The sequence below is a fragment of the Pleuronectes platessa genome, chromosome 19, assembly GCF_947347685.1.
Source record: "Pleuronectes platessa chromosome 19, fPlePla1.1, whole genome shotgun sequence".
Classification (NCBI taxonomy): Eukaryota; Metazoa; Chordata; class Actinopteri; order Pleuronectiformes; family Pleuronectidae; genus Pleuronectes; species Pleuronectes platessa.
The window spans coordinates 3828102-3849954 of NC_070644.1; the positions used below are offsets into that span (position 1 = coordinate 3828102).

At 42.8% G+C, this 21853-nt stretch overlaps 1 protein-coding gene and 1 long non-coding RNA gene across 2 annotated transcripts; both read left to right on the top strand.

Moving 5' to 3' along the window:
- The first annotated feature begins 4419 nt into the window (after window positions 1–4419).
- On the top strand, window positions 4420–16864 carry LOC128425179 (eukaryotic translation initiation factor 4 gamma 3-like). Its single transcript, XM_053411706.1, has 23 exons — window positions 4420–4662; window positions 4966–5121; window positions 5418–5615; window positions 6320–6466; window positions 6554–6787; window positions 7358–7462; window positions 7926–8035; window positions 8515–8629; window positions 9361–9445; window positions 9890–10010; window positions 10311–10414; window positions 10528–10637; window positions 10756–10928; window positions 11511–11636; window positions 11761–11842; window positions 12258–12369; window positions 13014–13407; window positions 13719–13864; window positions 14329–14722; window positions 14915–15227; window positions 15683–15764; window positions 15880–16023; window positions 16553–16864. Exons 1-23 carry the CDS (start codon window positions 4420–4422, stop codon window positions 16711–16713), a joined length of 3855 nt encoding a protein of 1284 aa, XP_053267681.1. The 3' UTR covers window positions 16714–16864.
- Window positions 16865–21045: 4181 nt separating this feature from the next.
- On the top strand, window positions 21046–21852 carry LOC128425274 (uncharacterized). Its single transcript, XR_008333103.1, has 3 exons — window positions 21046–21228; window positions 21433–21500; window positions 21722–21852. It is a non-coding gene; the product is annotated as an uncharacterized LOC128425274 (long non-coding RNA).
- Window position 21853: the final 1 nt, after the last annotated feature.

A 21853-nucleotide genomic window follows, 5' to 3' on the forward strand; every position in this document is an offset into this window, starting at 1 on the left:
GAGCTCTCCTTTCATCAACTTCCACGAGTTATCCCCTGAGAAAACACTAAGACTGTCAACAGATTACTATCTCGGGCTAGATTGGTCGTCCTCTGACCAGAAGGTTACCAGTACAATCCCAGTCTTCTTCATTTGCATGCCTTAGTGTCCTTGGGCTAGGTGCTAAATCCCCAAATTTGCACCTTCTCATCTTGAAAGTGCTGCATGTTGATGTGTGAATTGTTGAATGGCAAAAACAGTACTAAAGCACTTTGAGAGGTCATCAAGACTAGAAAACGACTATACAGATACAGACAGGGGTGGACTGGCCATCTGGCATACCGGGCATCGTCCCGTTGGGCCGTTGACCCAATGTGGGCCGGTCTGGTCCGCTATGTTTTTTTTTTCTTGTTTTTTTTCTCTTCTTCCTCTCTAAATTCCCTCCCATTGGGCCGGCCAATTGGCTAAAGAGGGCTGGCAGTGTGTTGGCAGCATCGACACATATTATTGGTCTATTGTTTGTCATTGTCAATCAGTCATGGGCTGACAGGCTCAGAGAGCCCTGACAGTGCTGTCAATCACAACACAAACCAGGGTGGGGCGGGACCTCACGGCATTGGCGGGGGGAGTCGCGGGACGGGCTGCTGCTGAGACAGAAACTTAAAATGGATAATAAGAGTAAAAAACGCCCGGGTGGCGCTGAGAAGCATCGGAAAAAAAAGCTGAAGTCTCTGGAGGTGGAGGCTGCTCGATGTGCCAAACTGACGGACCTGTTTGGAGCCGGTTCACCAGCCCAGCAGCAGCAGGTGCACCGGGAGACGAGCGAGCAGGACTCGACAATGATGAGCGAGTGGAGGCCGACATGGTAAGTAACATTTTTGAGACATGTCCAAAACAAAGTAGAAAACGTTTTTGATTTTGTTTTAATATGCCGAATTGTGATATTATGGGTTATTATTGTTCAGATGATTTAGCTAAGCTAGCTAAGAGCTGCTAACGTCGTTTACTGTTGCCATAGCAACAGTAAACTTTCTGAGCTGTAAATAGAGATGAGAGTTATGTGTTGATCCTTAATGGTGTGATCATGTACACTAAATGATCAATTAATACAGGTTGTTGTGATATATTTGAGGAGTCGTTCTCCCTCTGTTTTATATGTGGACATTTGGGACCACTGTTAGAATTTGGTAAGTTTATCATGTATTTTTTAATGTATAAATTCATACTTCATAATTATAATAATTTTCAAAAGGTTTTAAAAGAAACACACATCCAAAAAGTTCTCAACTCTAGGTGCAGGACAGAGGAAAACATTTTCTTTATTTTTCAGACATTATAATGTATCCATGTCCTTCTCCGGTTGACCACTTGACATGTGAGAGCCTGAGGAGTTGTTCCCCCTCTGTCCATGTTCGAGGACTTGCTCTCTGTCTGCCTCCACTCTCTGCCTTCACTGTACCAAAGTTTGTCTGTTGAGTCTCCTCTAGTCTGGTGAGTTTATAGTTTTTTATGTTTTATGAAATCATACTTAATTTGTGATGATTAGAGACATTATAATGTATCCACGTCCTTCTCAGGTTGACCACTTGACATGTGAGAGCCTGAGGAGTTGTTTTCCAGACCCAGGTAGAGCTGGCAGGGGCGTCACCCTGGGCCTGCCCTTTTGGGCTAGGCTTCAGCTGCAGATCTAAAGGCTGCTTCCAGGGGCATGGGGCCCTCAGCCTTGTTTTTCTTTGCTTCTGCACCTTACAACATACATCACACCTTATTTTCACACATCCAAACACTGTTAACACCACTGACACGTAACATATTTTACACATCCCACTACGTAGTTAGAGCTATCTATTTGGAGTTAAATAAATTTACTTTTGGCTTGAGAGGTTTGTGTGTGGCCTCCCTTCTTGTTGCAAAATATGGGCTAGGTGGTAACAGTAGTATGCATGAGAGAAGACGCCCCCCCCCCCCAAATCAGATCTGCTCCACATGTAATTGGTTCTTCTCTGATATTCTCTTATCTGCTTCTTTCCACTTAGTGTGCTGCTCCCCCTTTGCAGTTGTTCTTGAGTAATTTGACAGCGGTGAAAACACTGGATGACGTCTTTAATTATCTCGTTTTGTCACAACTGAACATCTCTACCAGTGGATACAAAAATACTTAAAGGGTCCTCTGTTCACTATTAACTATAATTTAAGTTTAAAAAAAGAGGGCAGCTCATTCTTGTCTCCCCCTCAGAGCCCGAAGCCATGGAGGACGAGCCGGTGGCATCTTCAACCAAGGAGGCCGAGACTAAGGAGGGTGACAGCAAGGCGGCGGCAGGCGATGCAGGGCCCACAGAGAACGGAGAGCAGAAGGCCGATGATGAAGCCGGGGAGGAGAAGGAAGGAAAGGGCACAGAGAAGAAAGTGAGTCTCAACCAGAGAACGAGTTTGTCAACTCGGAACACAGCGATATTTCACTTTGATATCACTTTTATATGTTTATATGATCCTTACCTTTGCTGGATAACTGCAGACTGCTCCTCATGGTCGCAGCGTTGCATTTCCACAAGATTACATTACATTACATTTAGCTGACGCTATTATCCAAACAGACTTACAATAAGTGCATTCAACCCTGATGGTACAAACCTAGAACAACAAGAATCAAGAAAGTACAATTTCTTCAAAAATAAAGCAAAACTACAAAGTGCTATAAGTAAGTGCATTTTAAGTGCTACTAAATTGTTAGTTTCAAATTTTTATTCAAGGTATAGTCGGAAGTGGTAAGTTTTTAGTTTGCGGCAGATGTGTGAACTTTCTGGTGTCCGGATGTCGATGGGGAGCTCATTCCACCATTTAGGAGCCAGGACAGCAAACAATCGTGATTTTGACATGTGACCTGTCACCGCCACACTCATCCCCCTCTTTTTGGTTACAGTTTAGATATGATTATAATCTGCACACACCGGTGTTGTAAACCGTTCTAATATTAAGTGTATAATTATGTCTTCAGAGAGAAGTGGAGAGACTTGATGTGGACTGTTATCAACAGCTCTGTGGGAGATTATCACCTTGAATATTACAGATGAGGTAGAAAGACATTTTATCTATTTGTACAATGTTTTATTTCTTTCAATACGTTTATCCAAAGCGTCTTACAATATGTGCATTTAACCATGAGGATACAAACCCAGAGCCCAGTACATCGGTTCTGTTTGAAAATCTGTGGTGCTTCCACCTGCTGAACACAGAATAAACTATAAGAACCGGATGGAACATACACAACACATAACATTATTTTACAGTGAGTTTCTTTTCATTAACATGGGAATTGACCCCTTCTTGGAGCCCGCCACTAGTGGCCACCCAGTGAACTGCAGCTTGTCCAAGATGCGCCTCGGCTTAAAGGCAGATTTTTCTTTGTCCATGATGCGCCTCGGCTTAAAGGAAGATTTTTCTTTGTCCTATAATGTGCTATGTTATTCCTTTGATGTTTATTTGTAGTCATTCCTTCTCTCCCTCATTGCTGGACATCTACTCACAAACCACAAGTTTGTTACAGTCACGACAGACGCATCATCTGGTAATTTACCCAACTGTAAGTTCCCTCCTGCTTCTCTTCTTCCACCATCATCATCAAAACCGTATCTTTTCCCAGTGTCAGAAGACAAAGATATAAGGGAATGTCTTTAGTTATTCAGTTATTGATGAGAATTATATTACGTTAATTATTGATATCATTTTTGTATCTAGCTCCCTGTACTATTAGCCAACTTTGGCTTTTGACTTTGCCCACTAAAGATCAAGGGCTAGGTGATATATCAGGAATTATCATGATAAATGACACAATTCATTTTTTTTTTGTAAGTTTATAGGCAGATATTTTTTCTCTCCAGAGTGATGCTCTCTGTTCTATAATGTGCTCTGTTATTCCTTTGACGTTTATTTGTCATCATTCCTTCTCTCCCTCATTGCTGGACATCTACTCACAACCCACCAGTTTGCTACAGTCACGACAGACGCATCATCTGGTAATTTACCCAACTGTAAGTTCCCTCCTGCTTCTCTTTTTCCACCATCATCATCATAACAATATCTTTTCCCAGTGTCAGAAGACAAAGATATAAGGGAATGTCTTTAGTTATTCAATTATTGATGAGAATTATATTACGATAATTATTGATATGGTTTTTGTGCCTAGCTCCCTGTACTATTTGCTAAACTTTGGCTTTTGACTTTGTCCACTAAAGATCAAGGGCTAGGTGATATATCAGAAACCCAACAGCTTGCTACTGAGACGTGACAGACACATCATCAGGTAATTATTCCCTGGTTATTCGTAAAACTTTTTGGAATTGTATATAATGTTATTTAATAGATGTCCATCTGAACTTTGACTTAAACATAAGAAGAATAGTCGTCTAAAAAACTGAACTTGTTTGTACTTTAGATCAAAGCATGGCAGCCTGCAGAAATGAGTCAGCTGTCTCTGGGATCGTTCTTAATGTCTTCTGTGTTTCTCTTCCATCTTACCTACAGTTTTTCCAGAGGACTCAGATACAGACTGCTAGGCCCACCATCCCGACAAACACGTCTTCCAAACAGCCTGTCTCACAGACTCCTCTAGCCGTCTACCCAACTAATCAGCCAATCATGAAGCCCATGGCACCCATGCCTTTCCCTTCCCTGCGGGCTGCACAGGTGAAAGAAACACACTGACCTGTTTACAGTTGATGGTTGCTCTCATTCAGGGGTAGGGGAACCTTTTTTTCTATCAAGGGCCATTTCAATATTTAGAATCTCCTTCAAGGGCCATGCTAAATATTGATCACATATCACCCTAGCCTTTCTCTCTTTTTCTATCTATTTTCGACCCTTTTATTTTTGTATCTACCCATTCTTCCGACCTTGGTCTTCATTCTCTCTGGCTCCCCCCTGTCTTTTTCTTTAAAAGATATTGAGTCATGGTAATAATACTGTTTTTCCCTTTTTTCCTGTGTTAAGCTTAAAAACCTTGGGGCCCGGCGACCACCACCCAGGAAGATCATCATGGGCCTGTCTTTGCACGACGATGTTCAGCTGAAGAAATCAGAGAATGCCTGGAAACCAGGCATGAAGAGGGAAAGCCTCCCAGCGGAACCAGAGTCCAACAAAACACAGGTACGACCAAATATACACAATCTGAAATCCACAAAGCAGTGGGCATATATAGAAATGACATATACAGAATTTTCTGATAATAAATGTTAGTCTGCGTGATTGAAGATTTTCAAAGTATTGGGAATTCCAGTAAAAATGTTGTTTAAATCTGTAAATATAGGAAATCATTGTGAGTATTTAATTTCCGTATTACTAGTAGCTTTACAACAGGAGTAGTTTTTCATGTGGAGTGAGAGATTGGTGTTTGTGATCGATGACCTCAGAGTTTAAGTACCTGTTATGACCTACTCCCTCAGGACCTGTTCAAGAAGGTCCGCAGCATCCTAAACAAGCTGACGCCGGAGAAGTTCAGCCAGCTGGTGAAGCAGGTCTGGGACCTGACCATCGACACTGAGGAGCGGCTCAAAGGAGTCATCGACCTGGTGTTTGAAAAGGCCATCGACGAGCCCAGCTTCTCGGTGGCCTACGGGAAAATGTGCCGCTGCCTCGCCACGGTAAGCTGGTCGCTTAGTTGAGCAGAGAAGTGTGTCGACTTTGGAACGAGAGAGTCTTGTGTTTGCAATGTAATTGTTTGAATTGGATTTGGAGAAGTACTTAAATATAGCTTTTTCGTAAACTGCCGCATTCATTAGATGCAAAAACACGATGGAGGAATTAAGTGTAATCTTTAAACCATCTATTGGAAGGGTGTGCACACTGTGTCTCAATATATAGTCAACAATTTGCTAAATGTTTATGCAGCAAATGGATCAATTGGTTCATATTCAGCTCTTCCTTGATGCAGAATAATGCTGTGAAAAGCAACACAATTCAGTACAATGTGATGATGAGGTTTTATTGTTTTGATGCCTCTAGAGTCTACACCAGACGACACTATTTATTAAGGAGTTTGAAAATCAGTCACAAATAATCCTTTAAAACACAATTTATTAAACGTGCATATCCTTAATTATAGACACTATTAACAAGAGTTCTAGAGAAACTATTACATTTTCTGTCTTCCATCATTTGATAACATAACCTTAAAAATATATCACTCATTAAAATCTAAATAATCCAGATACGAAAATATTAATGTGCGAAATATAAAAAGAAATGTTAAACCGCTGAAAGCTTTTTTCACGGTTAGTTCATTACTTATTTTATTCTAATGCTTATGTTCTCTACTGAATTCATTCCACTTACTTTTCATGTGCAGCTCAAAGTGCCCATCACTGACGCTCCCAACAACACAGTGAACTTTCAAAAGCTGCTGCTAAGCCGCTGCCAGAAGGAATTTGAGAAAGACAAGGGGGATGATGTGGTGTTTGAGAGGAAGCAGAAGGAGCTGGACTCTGCTGCATCGGTAAGTGTGACACCGGATCTTTACCAAAACATTTTTTAGTTTCTGTTTCAACTCTGTTCAAGAGGTTTGTTTCCTTGGTCCCATTAGACGGATCGTGACCGACTTCAGGTAGAGCTGCAGGAGGCCAAGGACATTGCCCGGCGGCGATCCATCAGCAACATAAAGTTCATTGGTGAACTGTTCAAGCTAAAGATGCTAACGGAGGCCATCATGCATGACTGCGTGGTGAAGCTGCTGGGGAACCACGACGAAGATTCCCTGGAGTGTCTCTGCAGACTGCTCACCACCATCGGCAAGGACTTTGATTTAGTGAAGGCCAAGGTGAGCTGATGGTTGTACATTTTACATAAATCTTAAATTTCTTTTATTACGGTCTTAGAAAGGTCTGAGGGGCTACAGATTGAAAACTTTGAATATAATCTACAGGATAATATGCGGCTGGTTTCCCTTTCAAATTAAATATTAAGAGAAATGCATTGTTTGCAGGGATGAAGATATGATGAGAACTTTTTGTCAGCAGTGTTTTTGACATTAGGGCAGCCAAAGATCAGTTCATGTCTCTGCTTTCATCCCACTAAGATGTTTTCTTCTGGAAATGTCAAATAAGTGATTTAGTAGGTGATTCTGATTTACAATCCCACAGCAGCTGCTTACAAGTAGGTTGTGGTCGTTTCCTCAGCACGGAAGCTTTACGGCTTTTACGGCTGTTGATGAAATGTTCCTGTTTCATCTCAAGCGGTCAGGACTGTTCCAAGTGGTAAACTGGACAATTGGTCAACTCTGTAGAATAATAGTATCTGCAACCTGCTGTCTGGTAGATTGAATGGAGACATGCTGAACATGACTTTCATGTCTCAAATTAACCATCTCTCTCCCTCTGTGTCTCACCAGCCTCGGATGGATCACTATTTTAAGCAGATGGAAAAAATCATCAGAGAGGGGAAGACGTCTTCACGGACAAGGTTCATGTTGCAGGATACCATAGACCTGAGATTGGTGAGTGGGTCTTCGTGATTTTTCTTTCATTTGCACAGTTGTAAAGAGTCCAAGAATCAAATTCTTAACCGTAAGATGCATTTTACCAGAGAGATTTATTTCATCGATCTCTCTGATGACCAGGAACAATATACAATATATTCTGGTCATATTCTGTTTAATGAATATCTACACTGCTGTTGTTAAGGAGATCTAATGCTTTTTAGAAGGACTGATATAGATAGATACATAGATAATGGCGAAGAAATGTAAGAAAATTCCATAGAAACAACGAACAGGGAAAAATGGTTGAAACCTGATGAATACGTGATAACTATTGATCTTTAATGAATTCATCAGTGTGTCCCCAGTCATTAGAATTTTCCTCTGTGATTGACTGAGCTAAGACATCTGTTTAACACTACAGAATCTGTCTGATTCAGGTTTGAAGTCATTGTTGTTCTGTACATTTGTTTTTCTTCAGCACAAATGGGTGTCAAGAAGAGCCAACCAGGGTCCAAAGACAATTGATCAGATCCACGAGGAGGCAAAGCTTGAAGAGGAAGAGGAGCAGAGAAAAGTGCAGCAGCAACTGTACTTCAAGGACACCAGGAGACGGCCAGGTCAGGCCTGCAGTCTAAATCCTCTTTAAGGTTTAGAATTACATTGGCACAGCTATAGTGACTCAGGAAGACAGGCTGTAGACTTCCTGTCCCTATAGCCTGCAGAGATGCTATTGTGCCCAACAGCAGACAGAAAGCCCCCTAGCTCCCTCCCATCTGCTAGCTGACCTATAATATTTCATCTTGTAACGCAGCATGCCACTAAAACAGTCAGAAATGTCACTCTGTCTGCCACTATCACAGCCGTTTGACTCCACTGTATTTCCTGTGAACTAATCTTAAACCTGTATTTCCCTGTTTGTTTCTTGTTTTTTTGTTTGGGTGTGTCTCTACAGATCCAAGGGAGCAGAGAGAGCAGAGGGCGCAGAGGGAGCAGAGAGAGCAGAGACAGCAGAGAGAGCAGAGAGAGCAGAGACAGCAGAGAGAGCAGAGGGATCAGAGGGATCAGAGGGAGCAGAGAGAGCAGAGAGATCCGCAAGTACAGGGAGAGGAGACCTGGAACACTGTGCCCATGAGGAAGAATGGCAGGACCATCGACCCCAACAAGATCCCAAAGATCTCCAAGGTGAGACGAGCTTTCCGAGGCTTCGACACAGATCTTACCATTTTACCTTTTTCTTACCTTCTACTGTGAGGTTTGTACAAATGCACTGCTACAGGAGACATGAAGCTGCTATTTACTTTCTGTCCCTCATAGTTGATTTGCTCATATCTCTACATTGGAATCACAAAAACAATGACAAACAATTACCATTCGGTAACTGGTCGTGTTCCATGGAAACTTAAGCCGTTGTCAGGCGTGACCTCCGGGTAAAATCTGGAGAATTGGCTACAGACTTTAAACATTTAAATAACTTAACTAATTTTGATTTAATGATAGTTTGATCTGAGAGATTTGAAATTTGAATTTGAATTAAAGCTGGAACCTAAAGCAGAGTCAGGACTTGTTAAGTTTCTCTTGTATAATCAGAAATATGTAATATTTTATGATTCATACAGATATTGGTAAACAAGTTTCTTAGATTTTCTACTTATTACTGATAAAAGATTCATAACAGGGGCATTTGTGTCGATTTGTTCCTGCTTCTCCCTTACGCCCACGATTTCAATATACAATATACATAATGATTTGTATAATGAGTTTAATAATGTAAAACAATTTCAAAACAAGAGAAGCTGAATAAAGTATATTTTGTGAAATCAGCAGTGACCTCTGAGTAGAAACTGATCACAGACAACGTGAAAAGTTGTAAGGCTCATTTTTTGGTGCCTGATGGTCTGTTTCTCTTTCTGCAGATGGACGAGAAGATCCAGCTGGGCCCCCGGGCTCAAGTCACATGGGTGAAGGGCAGCGGTGGAGGAGCCAAGGCCAGTGACTCAGGTGAGGTCACACCACATGACTTTTAAAGCTGTCGGATCACTGTGCAGTTCACACTACATGACCTGCTGATCAGGAGTCTTGTAACTGTTTGGAGTTCATACTACACTTAACGATGGAAGGGTGTCACACACTTCACAATGTTACGACTGTTCCGCTCTGTTTAGCTGTAGTTGTCACTGATTCATCTAAGATATTAAGCCTGTTCAAAATCTGGGAGTGTGATAGTCTTTCATATCTATTACATTTTACGAGAATTTCCTCCATTATGTTCTTAAAAAGGTTTTAAAATGTAACTTGATGAAACCCTGATATAAAACTGTAACTTACAATATATCCTGTATACAGGGTCAGGTGACGTATCTTCCTCTTAATGACTGGACCTTGACTCTGATCATCCACAATCGTTATTTTTCACTTATCTTTCTTATGATTTCATCTCTGTAGCAGAACTTTCACACACAGCGGTCCTCAACCGCTTCTCGGTGCTGCAGTTCGACCCCTCACCTCAACCCTCCACCACTCCTCCACAGAACCCAGACTTCGACGCCGGGACAACTCACGGAAGGTATGAGATGACAACGCTGTCTGATTTGAAAGATCCTGTTGGTGTTAGGTTTCTCTGAAACATGAGGAGAGTGTCTCTGCGATCCTGATATTTATCTCTCCTGCTATCAGGATATTTATAACTCTGATTAACTAGTTTCCATTGACTTAAAAAATAAATCAGTTTTGTTATTAGGGTTTTGTTTCCTCTCTGTTTATGGCAGTGATAATAATTTGTAGTAGTTTCCAAATTGGTTAGAAAGCTTTATGTTCATTTACACTGACATCCTTCCTGACTCTTTGTTTATCCGTTCCCCACCAGTCGTAGCTGTACAGAAAAAAAGCGCAGCAACAAGCCACTGATCTCTGCACCGAATGTCACCGAGATCGAATCTGAGCCAGAGCGTAGCAGAGTCCGAGAGCCTGGTGAGACACACGTTGCTGCCCAACTCCGGAGTAACAAGACAATAACACTGACACATTCACTCTGTGCCATTAATCACACTGTTGTGACTGTGGTTGTTTATTTGCATCGACAGTGAAACCTGAGCCTGTCCAGACGATAGAGGAACCTGCTCGGTCTGAGGAGGAGATCAAGAGGAAGTGCAAGTCCATCATCGACGAGTTCCTGCACCTTAAAGATTTCAAGGTGATGAGATCCAGTCAACTGATAACTGATTTTTTTCATTTCAATTTAATAGAATAAACCTTCTTAAAGGGAAAAATTTAAGTATAAGTCTTGAACATGTGTCTTTGTTTTGTTGCAGGAGGCTGTCCAGTGTGTGGTGGAACTTGATCTGGGCTCTCAGTCGCACATCTTCATACGCGTGGGGGTGGAGTCGACTCTGGAGCGCAGTCAGATCACACGGGACCACTTGGGCCAGCTCCTCTTCCAGCTGGCGCAGAAGGGAATCCTGCCCAAACCCCAGTTCTACAAAGGGTCAGTTCCCCTGCTCAGTTCTACTTAGGGTTGCAAAATTCCGGGAATATTAAAAGCTGGAAACTTTCCATGGGAATATACAATAATATACGGGAATATACGGGATAAACTGGAAATTGTGTGGCTAATTTATACTAACTGTATTTACCTTGTCATATACAGACATAAATATAAACATTTTGTTTTGTCATAGGCTGATTTGAGCCCTGAGGAAACTTTTGGCACTTGACTATATGCTTCTGCATCTGTGTGTCATTCTTAACAGAGGTCTTTGCATAGTATTTGCAAATGTACACAGCCTTTCCTTCTACATTGGCTGGGGTGAAATAAAAAGATTTATTTGATGTTGTCCACCCATTTATCTTCCTGCTAATTATTTTCAAAACATGTCGATACCAAAATAAACGAGAATGACGGTCAATTCCGTGGTTTGGGGTTTTCTGAAAGACCATGTTGTCGTTCTTTTATTTCTTTGGGGAACATGTAAACATTTTCTGCTTCTTAACTTACTGAATTTATATTGACTATGTTTTTCGGAGCGGCTCTTTTTCCTAACCACAACGTCCTTGTTTCTTTTCCCAGGTTTGCAGACACGCTGGAGCAAGCGGACGACATGGCCATCGACGTTCCCCACATCTGGCTGTACCTGGCCGAGCTGCTCAGCCCTGTGCTGAAGGAGGGGGGCTTCTCTATGAGAGAGCTCTTTAGGTACGAGACCACAAACGTGTTGACTGTGATGAACTCTGCTCTAAACTAAGCTGTGTATGAAGTAAAGATCTGCTCAGACTTTCAAGATTTATTTAAATTTCTGTCATGTTCTGCTTGTTCACAGTGAATTAAGCAAACCTTTGCTTCCTGTGGGAAAAGCTGGGATCTTGATCTCTGAAATACTGCTCATACTATGCAAACAAATGGTAAGAAGCACTTCAGTCTGTTCTTCACTCTTTTTTCCTGGTACCTGTTCTCATTATGAAGCAGGTGGATTATAACCAGTGACTCAGCTGTAGATATCATTTAAATACACATAGATTATTGACTTGTATACAATCTATATTGAAATATTTTACTGTTGCACTGCACTGGAGTTCACTGTAGCATTATTCATTCGGTGTTATTATAATGATTCTGTTATAATTATTATAAACCAGTAAAATGAAAAATCTCATTGAAATCAACTAGGCTGATTTGATATTTTGATTTAAAGCAAATATTTTCTAATTCATTAAGTAAGTTTATGAATGAAATATTTCTCCCTGCTGTAAATTAGACGTAATAGAAAAGACATTTCAGAGCATATGTTTGTGACGTTGTCCGGTCTCGTGTCCACAGGGCCATCGTACTGTGGCTTCTCTGTGGGAAGAATCAGGCCTCAACTGGACTCACCTTCTGCCGGAGGAAGAGGACGTCCAGGCTTTCATCTCACAAAAGGTCAGTGATGAAGGTCAACACTCATCAAGGCTCAAGAAATATTAATGGCGGGAAACCCTCTGTTACCATCTATCAGCTGTTTGAAGACTTTTTAACTAATTGAGACAAATCTTTCTAATGTTTTTTGTATTGTTTCCACGCCGTCCTTCTCTTCTATACTTCCTCACCATATCAATGTTGTCTCCACTCAAACAGAAACTCCGTTTTCTTCAGCCACAGAGTCCGAATGTCTCAGAGCACAAACCTGAGCCAGAGGGCAGCAGTGTCCGAGAGCCTGGTGAGACACACGTCACTGTCCAACACCGGACATACAGGACGACAATACTGACACATTCACTCTCTGCCATTAATCACACTGTTGTGACTGTGGTTGTTTATTTCTCATGTTAAAGGAGATATGACCAGTCAAAGTCAGATTACCCCTAAATAATCATCTTGGAAAGCCCATATCTCCATTAATTAAGATCTGTGATATGACAAATTTCAGTTCCATGTGTTTCTCATGTGACCAAATCAGCACATTCAATTTAATTAAGATCTGTAACTGTTTGGCCCATTTCACATTACTTATATGTGAAGAACTGTTAAGTGTAAATATTACCTTTTGCTGATTGAATTCTGAAGACATGTATTCATCTGTACTTTTCCTTCTTCCAGAGGATGCGCCAAACATGCAGGCCAACCCACCTGAAGCGGCCAACTCAAGTGAGCTTCCCTCAGCCAAGGAACCAGCCTCTTCTCACTTGTCCTCAGTCGAGGAGCTGAAACCCTCTTTGGTGCCACCTCAGACTCTGAACACAGACAAGCCTCTCTTAGACGCCCCTAGAACTCTGGCTGCCTTGTCTGGAGAGGCCCCCACGGCTTTGAACAGCCTTGCAGAGTCAGAGACTGAGCTGGAGACAGCCGCCGTTGAGCCTTCTCTCATGCCCCCCGCTTCACTACAGCCCCAAGCCTCTAGTCCTGCTTACAGAGAGGCCGCCTCTGAAACTTTGCCTGCTGACACCACTCCTCAACAGAACCCCAACTTCGACGCCGGGACAACTCTAGGAAGGTATGAGATGACAACGCTGTCTGATTTGAAAGATCCTGTTGGTGTTAGGTTTCTCTGAAGCATGAGGAGAGTGTCTTTGATTCTGATATTTATCTCTCCTGCTAGCAGGATATTTATAACTCTGATTAACTAGTTTCCTTTGACTTAAAAAAATCAGTTTTGTTATTAGGGTTTTATTTCGCTTCTGTTTAGGTCACTGATAATAATTTGTAGTATCTTCCAAATTGGTTGAAAAGCTTGATATTCAGAGTTTCTCATTTACACTGACATCCTTCCTGACTCTTTGTTTATTCGTCCCCCACCACGCGTAGCCGTACAGGCAGGAAGCGCAGGAAGAACAGAAAGCGCAGCGCAAAGCCGCTGAGCTCTGCACCGTCTCAGCCTGATCTGTACACCAGGGGAAGCAGCTCAAAGGAGCTGCTGGAGAGTCCAACCCCGGAGGAGCCGCCAAGAGACAGCGAGCCAGAGGGAGCTGTGCCTAGGAGACCGAATGTCTCTGAGCACAAACCTGAGCCAGAGGGCAGCAGTGTCCGAGAGCCTGGTGAGACGCACGTCGCTGTCCAACACCGGACAGACAGGACGATAATACTGACACATTCACTCTCTGCCATTAATCACACTGTTGTGATTGTGGTTGTTTATTTCTCATGTTAAAGGAGATATGACCAGTCAAAGTCAGATTACCCCTAAATAATCATCTTGGAAAGCCCATATCTTCATTAGATAAGATCTGTGATATGACAAATTTCAGTTCCATGTGTTTCTCATGTGACCAAATCAGCACATTCAATTTAATTAAGATCTGTAACTGTTTGGCCCATTTCACATTACTTATATGTGAAGAACTGTTAAGTGTAAATATTACCTTTTGCTGATTGAATTCTGAAGACATGTATTCATCTGTACTTTTCCTTCTTCCAGATGATGCGCCAAAACAGCAGGCCAACCCACCTGAAGCGGCCAACTCAAGTGAGCGTCCCTCAGCCAAGAAACCAGCCTCTTCTCACTTGTCCTCAGTCGAGGAGCTGAAACCCTCTTTGGTGCTACCTCAGACTCTGAACACAGACAAGCCTCTCTTAGACGCCCATGGAACTCCGGCTGCCTTGTCTGGAGCAGCCCCCACGGCTTTGAACAGCCTTGCAGAGTCAGAGACTGAGCTGGAGACAGCCGCCGTTGAGCCTTCTCTCATGCCCCCCGCTTCACTACAGCCCCAAGCCTCTAGTCCTGCTTACAGTGAGGCCGCCTCTGAAACTTTGCCTGCTGACACCACTCCTCAACAGAACCCAGACATCGAAGCCAGGACAACTCTGGGAAGGTATGAGATGACAACGCTGTCTGATTTGAAAGATCCTGTTGGTGTTAGGTTTATCTGAAGCATGAGGAGAGTGTCTGTGATTCTGATATTTATCTCTCCTGCTAGCAGGATATTTATAACTCTGATTAACTAGTTTCCATTGACTTAAAAAATATGCTTATGTTTTTTTTATTCGTCCCCCACCACTTGTAGCCGTACAGGCAGGAAGCGCAGGAAGAACAGAAAGCGCAGCGCAAAGCCGCTGAGCTCTGCATCGTCTCAGCCGGATCTCTTCACCGGGGGAAGCAGCTCAAAGGAGCTGCTGGAGAGTCCGACCCCGGAGGAGCCGCCAAGAGACAGCGAGCCAGAGGGAGCCGTGCCTAGGAGACCGAATGTCTCTGAGGACGAATCGGAGCCAGAGGGCAGCAGTGTCTCTAGTCCTGCTTACAGAGAGGCCGCCTCTGAAACTTTGCCTTCTGACACCACTCCTCAACAGGACCCCAACTTCGAAGCCAAATGTGTGAAGGTACGAAAAGTGAAATCAACCAGTCTCTGCGAGTTAGTAGTAAAAATCCTGAAGGGCAGACAGAGTGGGGCTAAGTTACACCTTGTTGTAAAGTAACTGAATATAATTATATTTCGGACCTTGAAGCTAATGTTGGTCCACGACTGTTGGTAAGATCTCATCAATACAATTCCTGGATCCACCTGTGCTCCAAAATTTTACGGTTTCCTCCCTGGGTCCACAAATATTCATCGAAATCATTTCAGTAGCTTTTGATGAATCCTGCTGACAAACTGACTAAACAAATGAAAACATAAGCTCCAGTTCTAGACCAGAAATACGTTAGTTACACATCTACATACTTTGAACTCTGTGTTTACTGCTCTTCAGTGTCATCACTTCTGAGCTGATTCTTGTGAATTTGACAGACGCTGTGTTTTTACTCCTCCTCCTCCTCTGATCTCTCTGTTTCTCAGGAGAACCTGGCTGAATCTCACCTGAGCTCGTCTCCCTACCTGAGGGCGTTGATGACGGCTGTCTGTAAGGCAGCAGTGAAAAGTAAGCTCTCCACCAGCCGGAGCAAAGACTCCTCTGCTCAAATCGCACCGCTGATTACAATGTTTATTGTCTGCCGAGCGAATGAATTTAATCTGCCTCCTTCTTCACTGTGCAGATAACACCAACTGTCGAGTGCACACGGCCCTCATTCAAAAGAGATTACCTGTATTGCTCCAGTACCGGAACTCAGAGAGTGAGCGACAGCTGCATGCTCTTCAGGAACTTCAGTCGCTGATCGTCGCTCTCGATCATCCTCCAAGTAAGTTCTGCGTCAGAGTTCACTCCAAATGAAACTCACACATCATCCCTTTTCTTTGTTTCTTAAGAATAAACTGTGTAACAAGTTCTCAGTTGTGATCCAACCAGTGGAACAGTTCAATCTCACTACAAGGTCCATTTAGTAGCTTTTCTGGAGCTTTAGTTCTTGTCACATGATTCTCATCAGCAGAAGAACTTCGCCTTGTGATATGGAATTGGAGATTTTCATATTTCCGTCTATTTTTTAAGGACATTTGAAAAGTTTGGATTAAAACTTTGAATCTCAAATTTTTTCTGCACTGACATTAACTTGATTCGTTCATTTGAGGAACATCACTCCAAATAACTTTTGCCACACCGAATGCCGTCTTCAGTTATTTCTAATACATCAATTTTTGGTTTCTTATCTAGATACAAATCCCATTACTTGAATTGATAACATTAGGAATTGGTCTCACCTCACAGAAAAATGAGATTTATTTCAGTTTCGTCACAGCTGAAACGATGACTGACATGTATTTGTTCTCCAGACCTCCTCCAGATATTCTTCGAGTGTATGTACGACGAGGACGCATTCTGCAAGTCGGGGACGAGAAAAGACCCGGCCAATCAGCTGGATAAGGGCGTGGCCCTGAAGACCGTCACAGCCTTCTTCACCTGGCTTCGGGAGGCGGAGTCAGAAGACAATTGACGAGATTGGATTCCAAACTCGTCAATTTGGAATTTTTCTTTTTCTTTTGCAACGTTCCGCACTTTTTAATTTATTAATAATAAAAGGAAGTTAAAAATGCTCGTTCTCATGATTAGTTCTTTCCATGGTTTGGTGCTTAAAGGGGATACGATTCAGTGTGTTTGTGTGTGTCTGTGTGTGATGAACTGAGACAGTTGTGTTGTGTTGGAAGTTGCCATAGCATCGTCAGATGACCTGTGTGATCAGACCAGGAGAAGCAGCTGAGCGATGAGCTGCCGGCTCCTCAGGATCAATGACACAGGTTCCACTCGTTTGGTCTGTTTAGTCATCGAAGCCCAAACAATCAAACAGCACTGTGTCTTTGAAAGTGTCTCAGCAGCTTTTCGCCTCATATATTTCTTATTTGTACCATCTTTTGTATGTGTGTATCTAGATTGTGTGTTTATGAAGCCATGACATGTTTGAGTGTTGTCCGGCATAATGTGGTCACGTGACCACCAGATCGCCCAAAACACACCCACTGTGAACATGGATACCGGAGACGTATTGGTTAACTGATGATTCAATTTATTGGCAATTATTTAGGTAATGTCCAAGCAATAATCTTGCACTGTTAAATATGACTGTATATAATTGTTTCACAGGTATTTTCAAGAACTGAAGATTAGACACAAAACCCTGAAATATTCACTTTACAGTTAAATACGAAAAAAGTGGTAAAAGGCTGGAATATGAAAATATTGTACAAATGTTTTATATTATCACTGTTGCTTTTTCTCAGTGAAGGTTAAAGGCTCATGTTTCAGGATATGAGTTCTCTGTTCAGTGTGTGTGTGTTCTTAAGGGGTTTGTTTTTTTACTCTTGAAACAAGTGACTTATGTTTACAGATACAAAACGGTTTTCTACCACTGCTGATCACAAGAAGTTGTTTTGTTGTGTCATCATTAGACAGAGGTAACCAGATGTTTGTTCCACTTTATTTCCCATGAAGGTTTTCTTTTATCGTTTTTTACTGGAGTTGAAAGTCTATATTCACAGTTTATTAAGTTCAATATGTTGGTCTACCCATGGCTGGATTACCAACTGAGCAAAGTGGGAAACTAACACAAGGATCCCAAAAGCCAAAGGTTTTCCCTCCATGGCATCACTACATAATTTAATTCATTGAAGGTTTCTTTCCAGTTTGCATCAGTGAAGAAGAATATCATCTATGTAGGATCTTCCATAAACCATTTAATGGTGATATGTTTTTAAACTAGTTTTAAGACTAATATTGTTTCAGTTAATGTTTGTGTTGATTTTATTTTATCAAATTGCTTCAATTGTTTCTCGTGCAGGATTCAAACTACAAACTCTTTCACTTTTCTTCCGACTCTTGAGGTGAGTTCGTCCCGCAGTGTCGTTCGTTGTTCGCCGGCCTCATATATACACAGAGCCGGTACCGGGGACACGCAGGGGCCGCTGGGTGTCCGCTACCCCCCCCCCCCCCTACTCCGGGCAAAGTGAAATTAATCTTTTATCCGTTTGGCTAATGCTAACGCTGGAGTCCTTGCACCGCCCGACCGCGCTCCCTGTTTCACCAGAAACAAACGCACCTCTTTATTCGTGTTTTTCTCGTGTTTTCGTGCACTGGGCCTCAATGAATGAAACCCGGTCCGGGCAGCGTCACCGTGTGTTTCCGCCTCTCACGCTCACTTCAGCACCCACTCTAGACCCAGAGGTTTTAGCTAATTACAGACCAATATCTAATCTCCCCTTCATGTCTAAAATCTTAGAAAAAGTGGTAGCCAATCAGCTTTGTGAGTTTCTCCAGGAAAATAATATATTTGAAAACTTTCAGTCGGGGTTTAGAGCCAATCACAGTACAGAGACAGCCTTGGCAAAAGTCACTAATGACCTTTTAATAGCCTCAGATCAGGGACTTGTGTCTGTCCTCGTTCTGTTAGATCTCAGTGCAGCATTCAACACATTGACCATCAATTTCTATTACAAAGACTCAAACAGTTAATTAACATTAATGGAACCGCCCTTAACTGGTTTAAATCGTACTTTTCTGATCACTCCCAATTCGTGCAAATTAATGAGTCATCTGTGCGCACCAAAGTAAACCAAGATGTTCCCCAGGGCTCTGTGCTCGGCCCAATTTTATTCTTATTATATATATATATACATTATCAGGACACACTCGGTAAATTTCCACTGCTATGCGGTTGACACACAGTTATACTTATCAATAAAGCCTGAACAAAGTAATCAATTAACTAAACTTCGAGCATGTCTCAACGACATAAAAACCTGGTTCGGGAGGCAGACACCATCTTTTCGTTTAAGAGTATGCTCAAAACCTTCCTTTTTGATAAAGCTTATAGTTAGAGCTAATTAGTGCGGCAGAACGTTACTTGTTCTATTTTATGACACATGAGACAAGGAGCTTCTTTTTCCAGCTTCTCCTTCCTCTTCTCAATCCCTATACCCCTTCCCCGGAATCCCTTTGCTTTATCACCCGTAGATCCAGGGCCTCTGTGGCCGCACCATGGATTGCGGTTTGTTGATCGCGCACTGGGGGTCGTGGTGGTGGACCCAGTGTGGCGGATTCTGAGTTATGTGGGCTGATCGTGGTGGCGGACCCTGTGTCGCGTTGGCATCAGGTACGGGCATTGGACCAGGACCGCGGTGGTGGCTCGTGGTGGGTGGCGGTGGACGGTGACTGAGGTCTGGAGTGGCGTCTGGTCTGGATGGTGGATCGTGGTCCTGCTGGTTGCTGACCATGGACTGTGATCATAGCGGAACTACTTGGCATGTCATGTTGGGGTTGTCCTTCGGGATGTCTACCCTCATCAAATGCTGCTAGAGACTTTAGTCTTTAATCTTGAAAACTTTAATCTTGATGATGTTTTCCTGCACGTGGCATCTATTGAACTTCTGTCTGTCCTGGGAGAGGGATTCCTCACATGTGGCTCTCTCTGAGGTTTCTACGTATTTTTACCCTGTTAAAAGGGTTTTTAGTAGTTTTACCTTACTCTTGCTGTGGGTTTAGGACAGAGGATGTCACACCCTGTTAAAGCCCTATGAGACGAATTGTAATTTGTGAATATGGGCTATACAAATAAAATTTGATTGATTGATTGATTGTTCTCCTCCATGCAGATTCATCCCGTGTGCGTGATGCCGATACGCCGAGCAGCAGCGCCTCCAACCCAGGAGAAGGCCCCCTCCGCTGCCGCAGAGAAAGGTGAGGGCCCCGGTGTCGAGCATCACCTGAGCTCCAGAGCCCTCCTTTCATCAACTTCCACGAGTTATCCCCTGAGAAAACACTAAGACTGTCAACAGATGACTATCTCGGGCTAGAGTGGTCGTCCTCTGACCAGAAGGTTACCAGTACAATCCCAGTCTTCTCCATTTGCATGCCTTAGTGTCCTTGGGCCAGGTGCTAAATCCCCAAATTTGCACCTTCTCATCTTGAAAGTGCTGCATGTTGATGTGTGAATTGTTGAATGGCAAGAACAGTACTAAAGCACTTTGAGAGGTCATCAAGACTAGAAAACGACTATACAGATACAGACAGGGGTGGACTGGCCATCTGGCATACCGGGCATCGTGGTGGGCCGTTGACCCAATGTGGGCCGGTCTGGTCCGCTATGTTTTTTTTTTTCTCTTCTTCCTCTCTAAATTCCCTCCCATTGGGCCGGACAATTGGCTACAGAGGGCTGGCAGTGTGTTGGCAGCATCGACACATATTATTGGTCTATTGTTTGTCATTGTCAATCAGTCATGGGCTGACAGGCTCAGAGAGCCCTGACAGTGCTGTCAATCACAACACAAACCAGGGTGGGGCGGGACCTCATGGCATTGGCGGGGGGAGTCGCGGGACGGGCTGCTGCTGAGACAGAAACTTAAAATGGATAATAAGAGTAAAAAACGCCCGGGTGGCGCTGAGAAGCATCGGAAAAAAAAGCTGAAGTCTCTGGAGGTGGAGGCTGCTCGATGTGCCAAACTGACGGACCTGTTTGGAGCCGGTTCACCAGCCCAGCAGCAGCAGGTGCACCGGGAGACGAGCGAGCAGGACTCGACAATGATGAGCGAGTGGAGGCCGACATGGTAAGTAACATTTTTGAGACATGTCCAAAACAAAGTAGAAAACGTTTTTGATTTTGTTTTAATATGCCGAATTGTGATATTATGGGTTATTATTGTTCAGATGATTTAGCTAAGCTAGCTAAGAGCTGCTAACGTCGTTTACTGTTGCCATAGCAACATTATAACAACAAGATCAAGGGCTAGGTGATATATCAGGAATTATCATGATAAATGACACAATTCATTTTTTTTTTGTAAGTTTATAGGCAGATATTTTTTCTCTCCAGAGTGATGCTCTCTGTTCTATAATGTGCTCTGTTATTCCTTTGACGTTTATTTGTCATCATTCCTTCTCTCCCTCATTGCTGGACATCTACTCACAACCCACCAGTTTGCTACAGTCACGACAGACGCATCATCTGGTAATTTACCCAACTGTAAGTTCCCTCCTGCTTCTCTTCTTCCACCATCATCATCATAACCATATCTTTTCCCAGTGTCAGAAGACAAAGATACAAGGGAATGTCTTGAGTTATTCAATTATTGATGAGAATTATATTACGATAATTATTGATATGGTTTTTGTGCCTAGCTCCCTGTACTATTTGCTAAACTTTGGCTTTTGACTTTGTCCACTAAAGATCAAGGGCTAGGTGATATATCAGAAACCCAACAGATTGCTACTGAGACGTGACAGACACATCATCAGGTAATTATTCCCCGGTTATTTGTAAAACTTTTTGGAATTGTATATAATGTTATTTAATAGATGTCCATCTGAACTTTGACTTAAACATAAGAAGAATAGTCGTCTAAAAAACTGAACTTGTTTGTACTTTAGATCAAAGCATGGCAGCCTGCAGAAATGAGTCAGCTGTCTCTGGGATCGTTCTTAATGTCTTCTGTGTTTCTCTTCCATCTTACCTACAGTTTTTCCAGAGGACTCAGATACAGACTGCTAGGCCCACCATCCCGACAAACACGTCTTCCAAACAGCCTGTCTCACAGACTCCTCTAGCCGTCTACCCAACTAATCAGCCAATCATGAAGCCCATGGCACCC

What these genes read in the sequence shown, in the direction of transcription:
- LOC128425179 (XM_053411706.1), top strand. Translation starts at nt 4,420, where the DNA reads ATGGCAGCCTGCAGAAATGAGTCAGCTGTCTCTGGGATCGTTCTTAAT. An exon ending in AGCTGGACTCTGCTGCATCG is followed by an intron (nt 6,467 to 6,553) that starts GTAAGTGTGACA and finishes TGGTCCCATTAG; the next exon opens with ACGGATCGTGACCGACTTCA. An exon ending in GCCGGGACAACTCTAGGAAG is followed by an intron (nt 13,408 to 13,718) that starts GTATGAGATGAC and finishes CACCACGCGTAG; the next exon opens with CCGTACAGGCAGGAAGCGCA.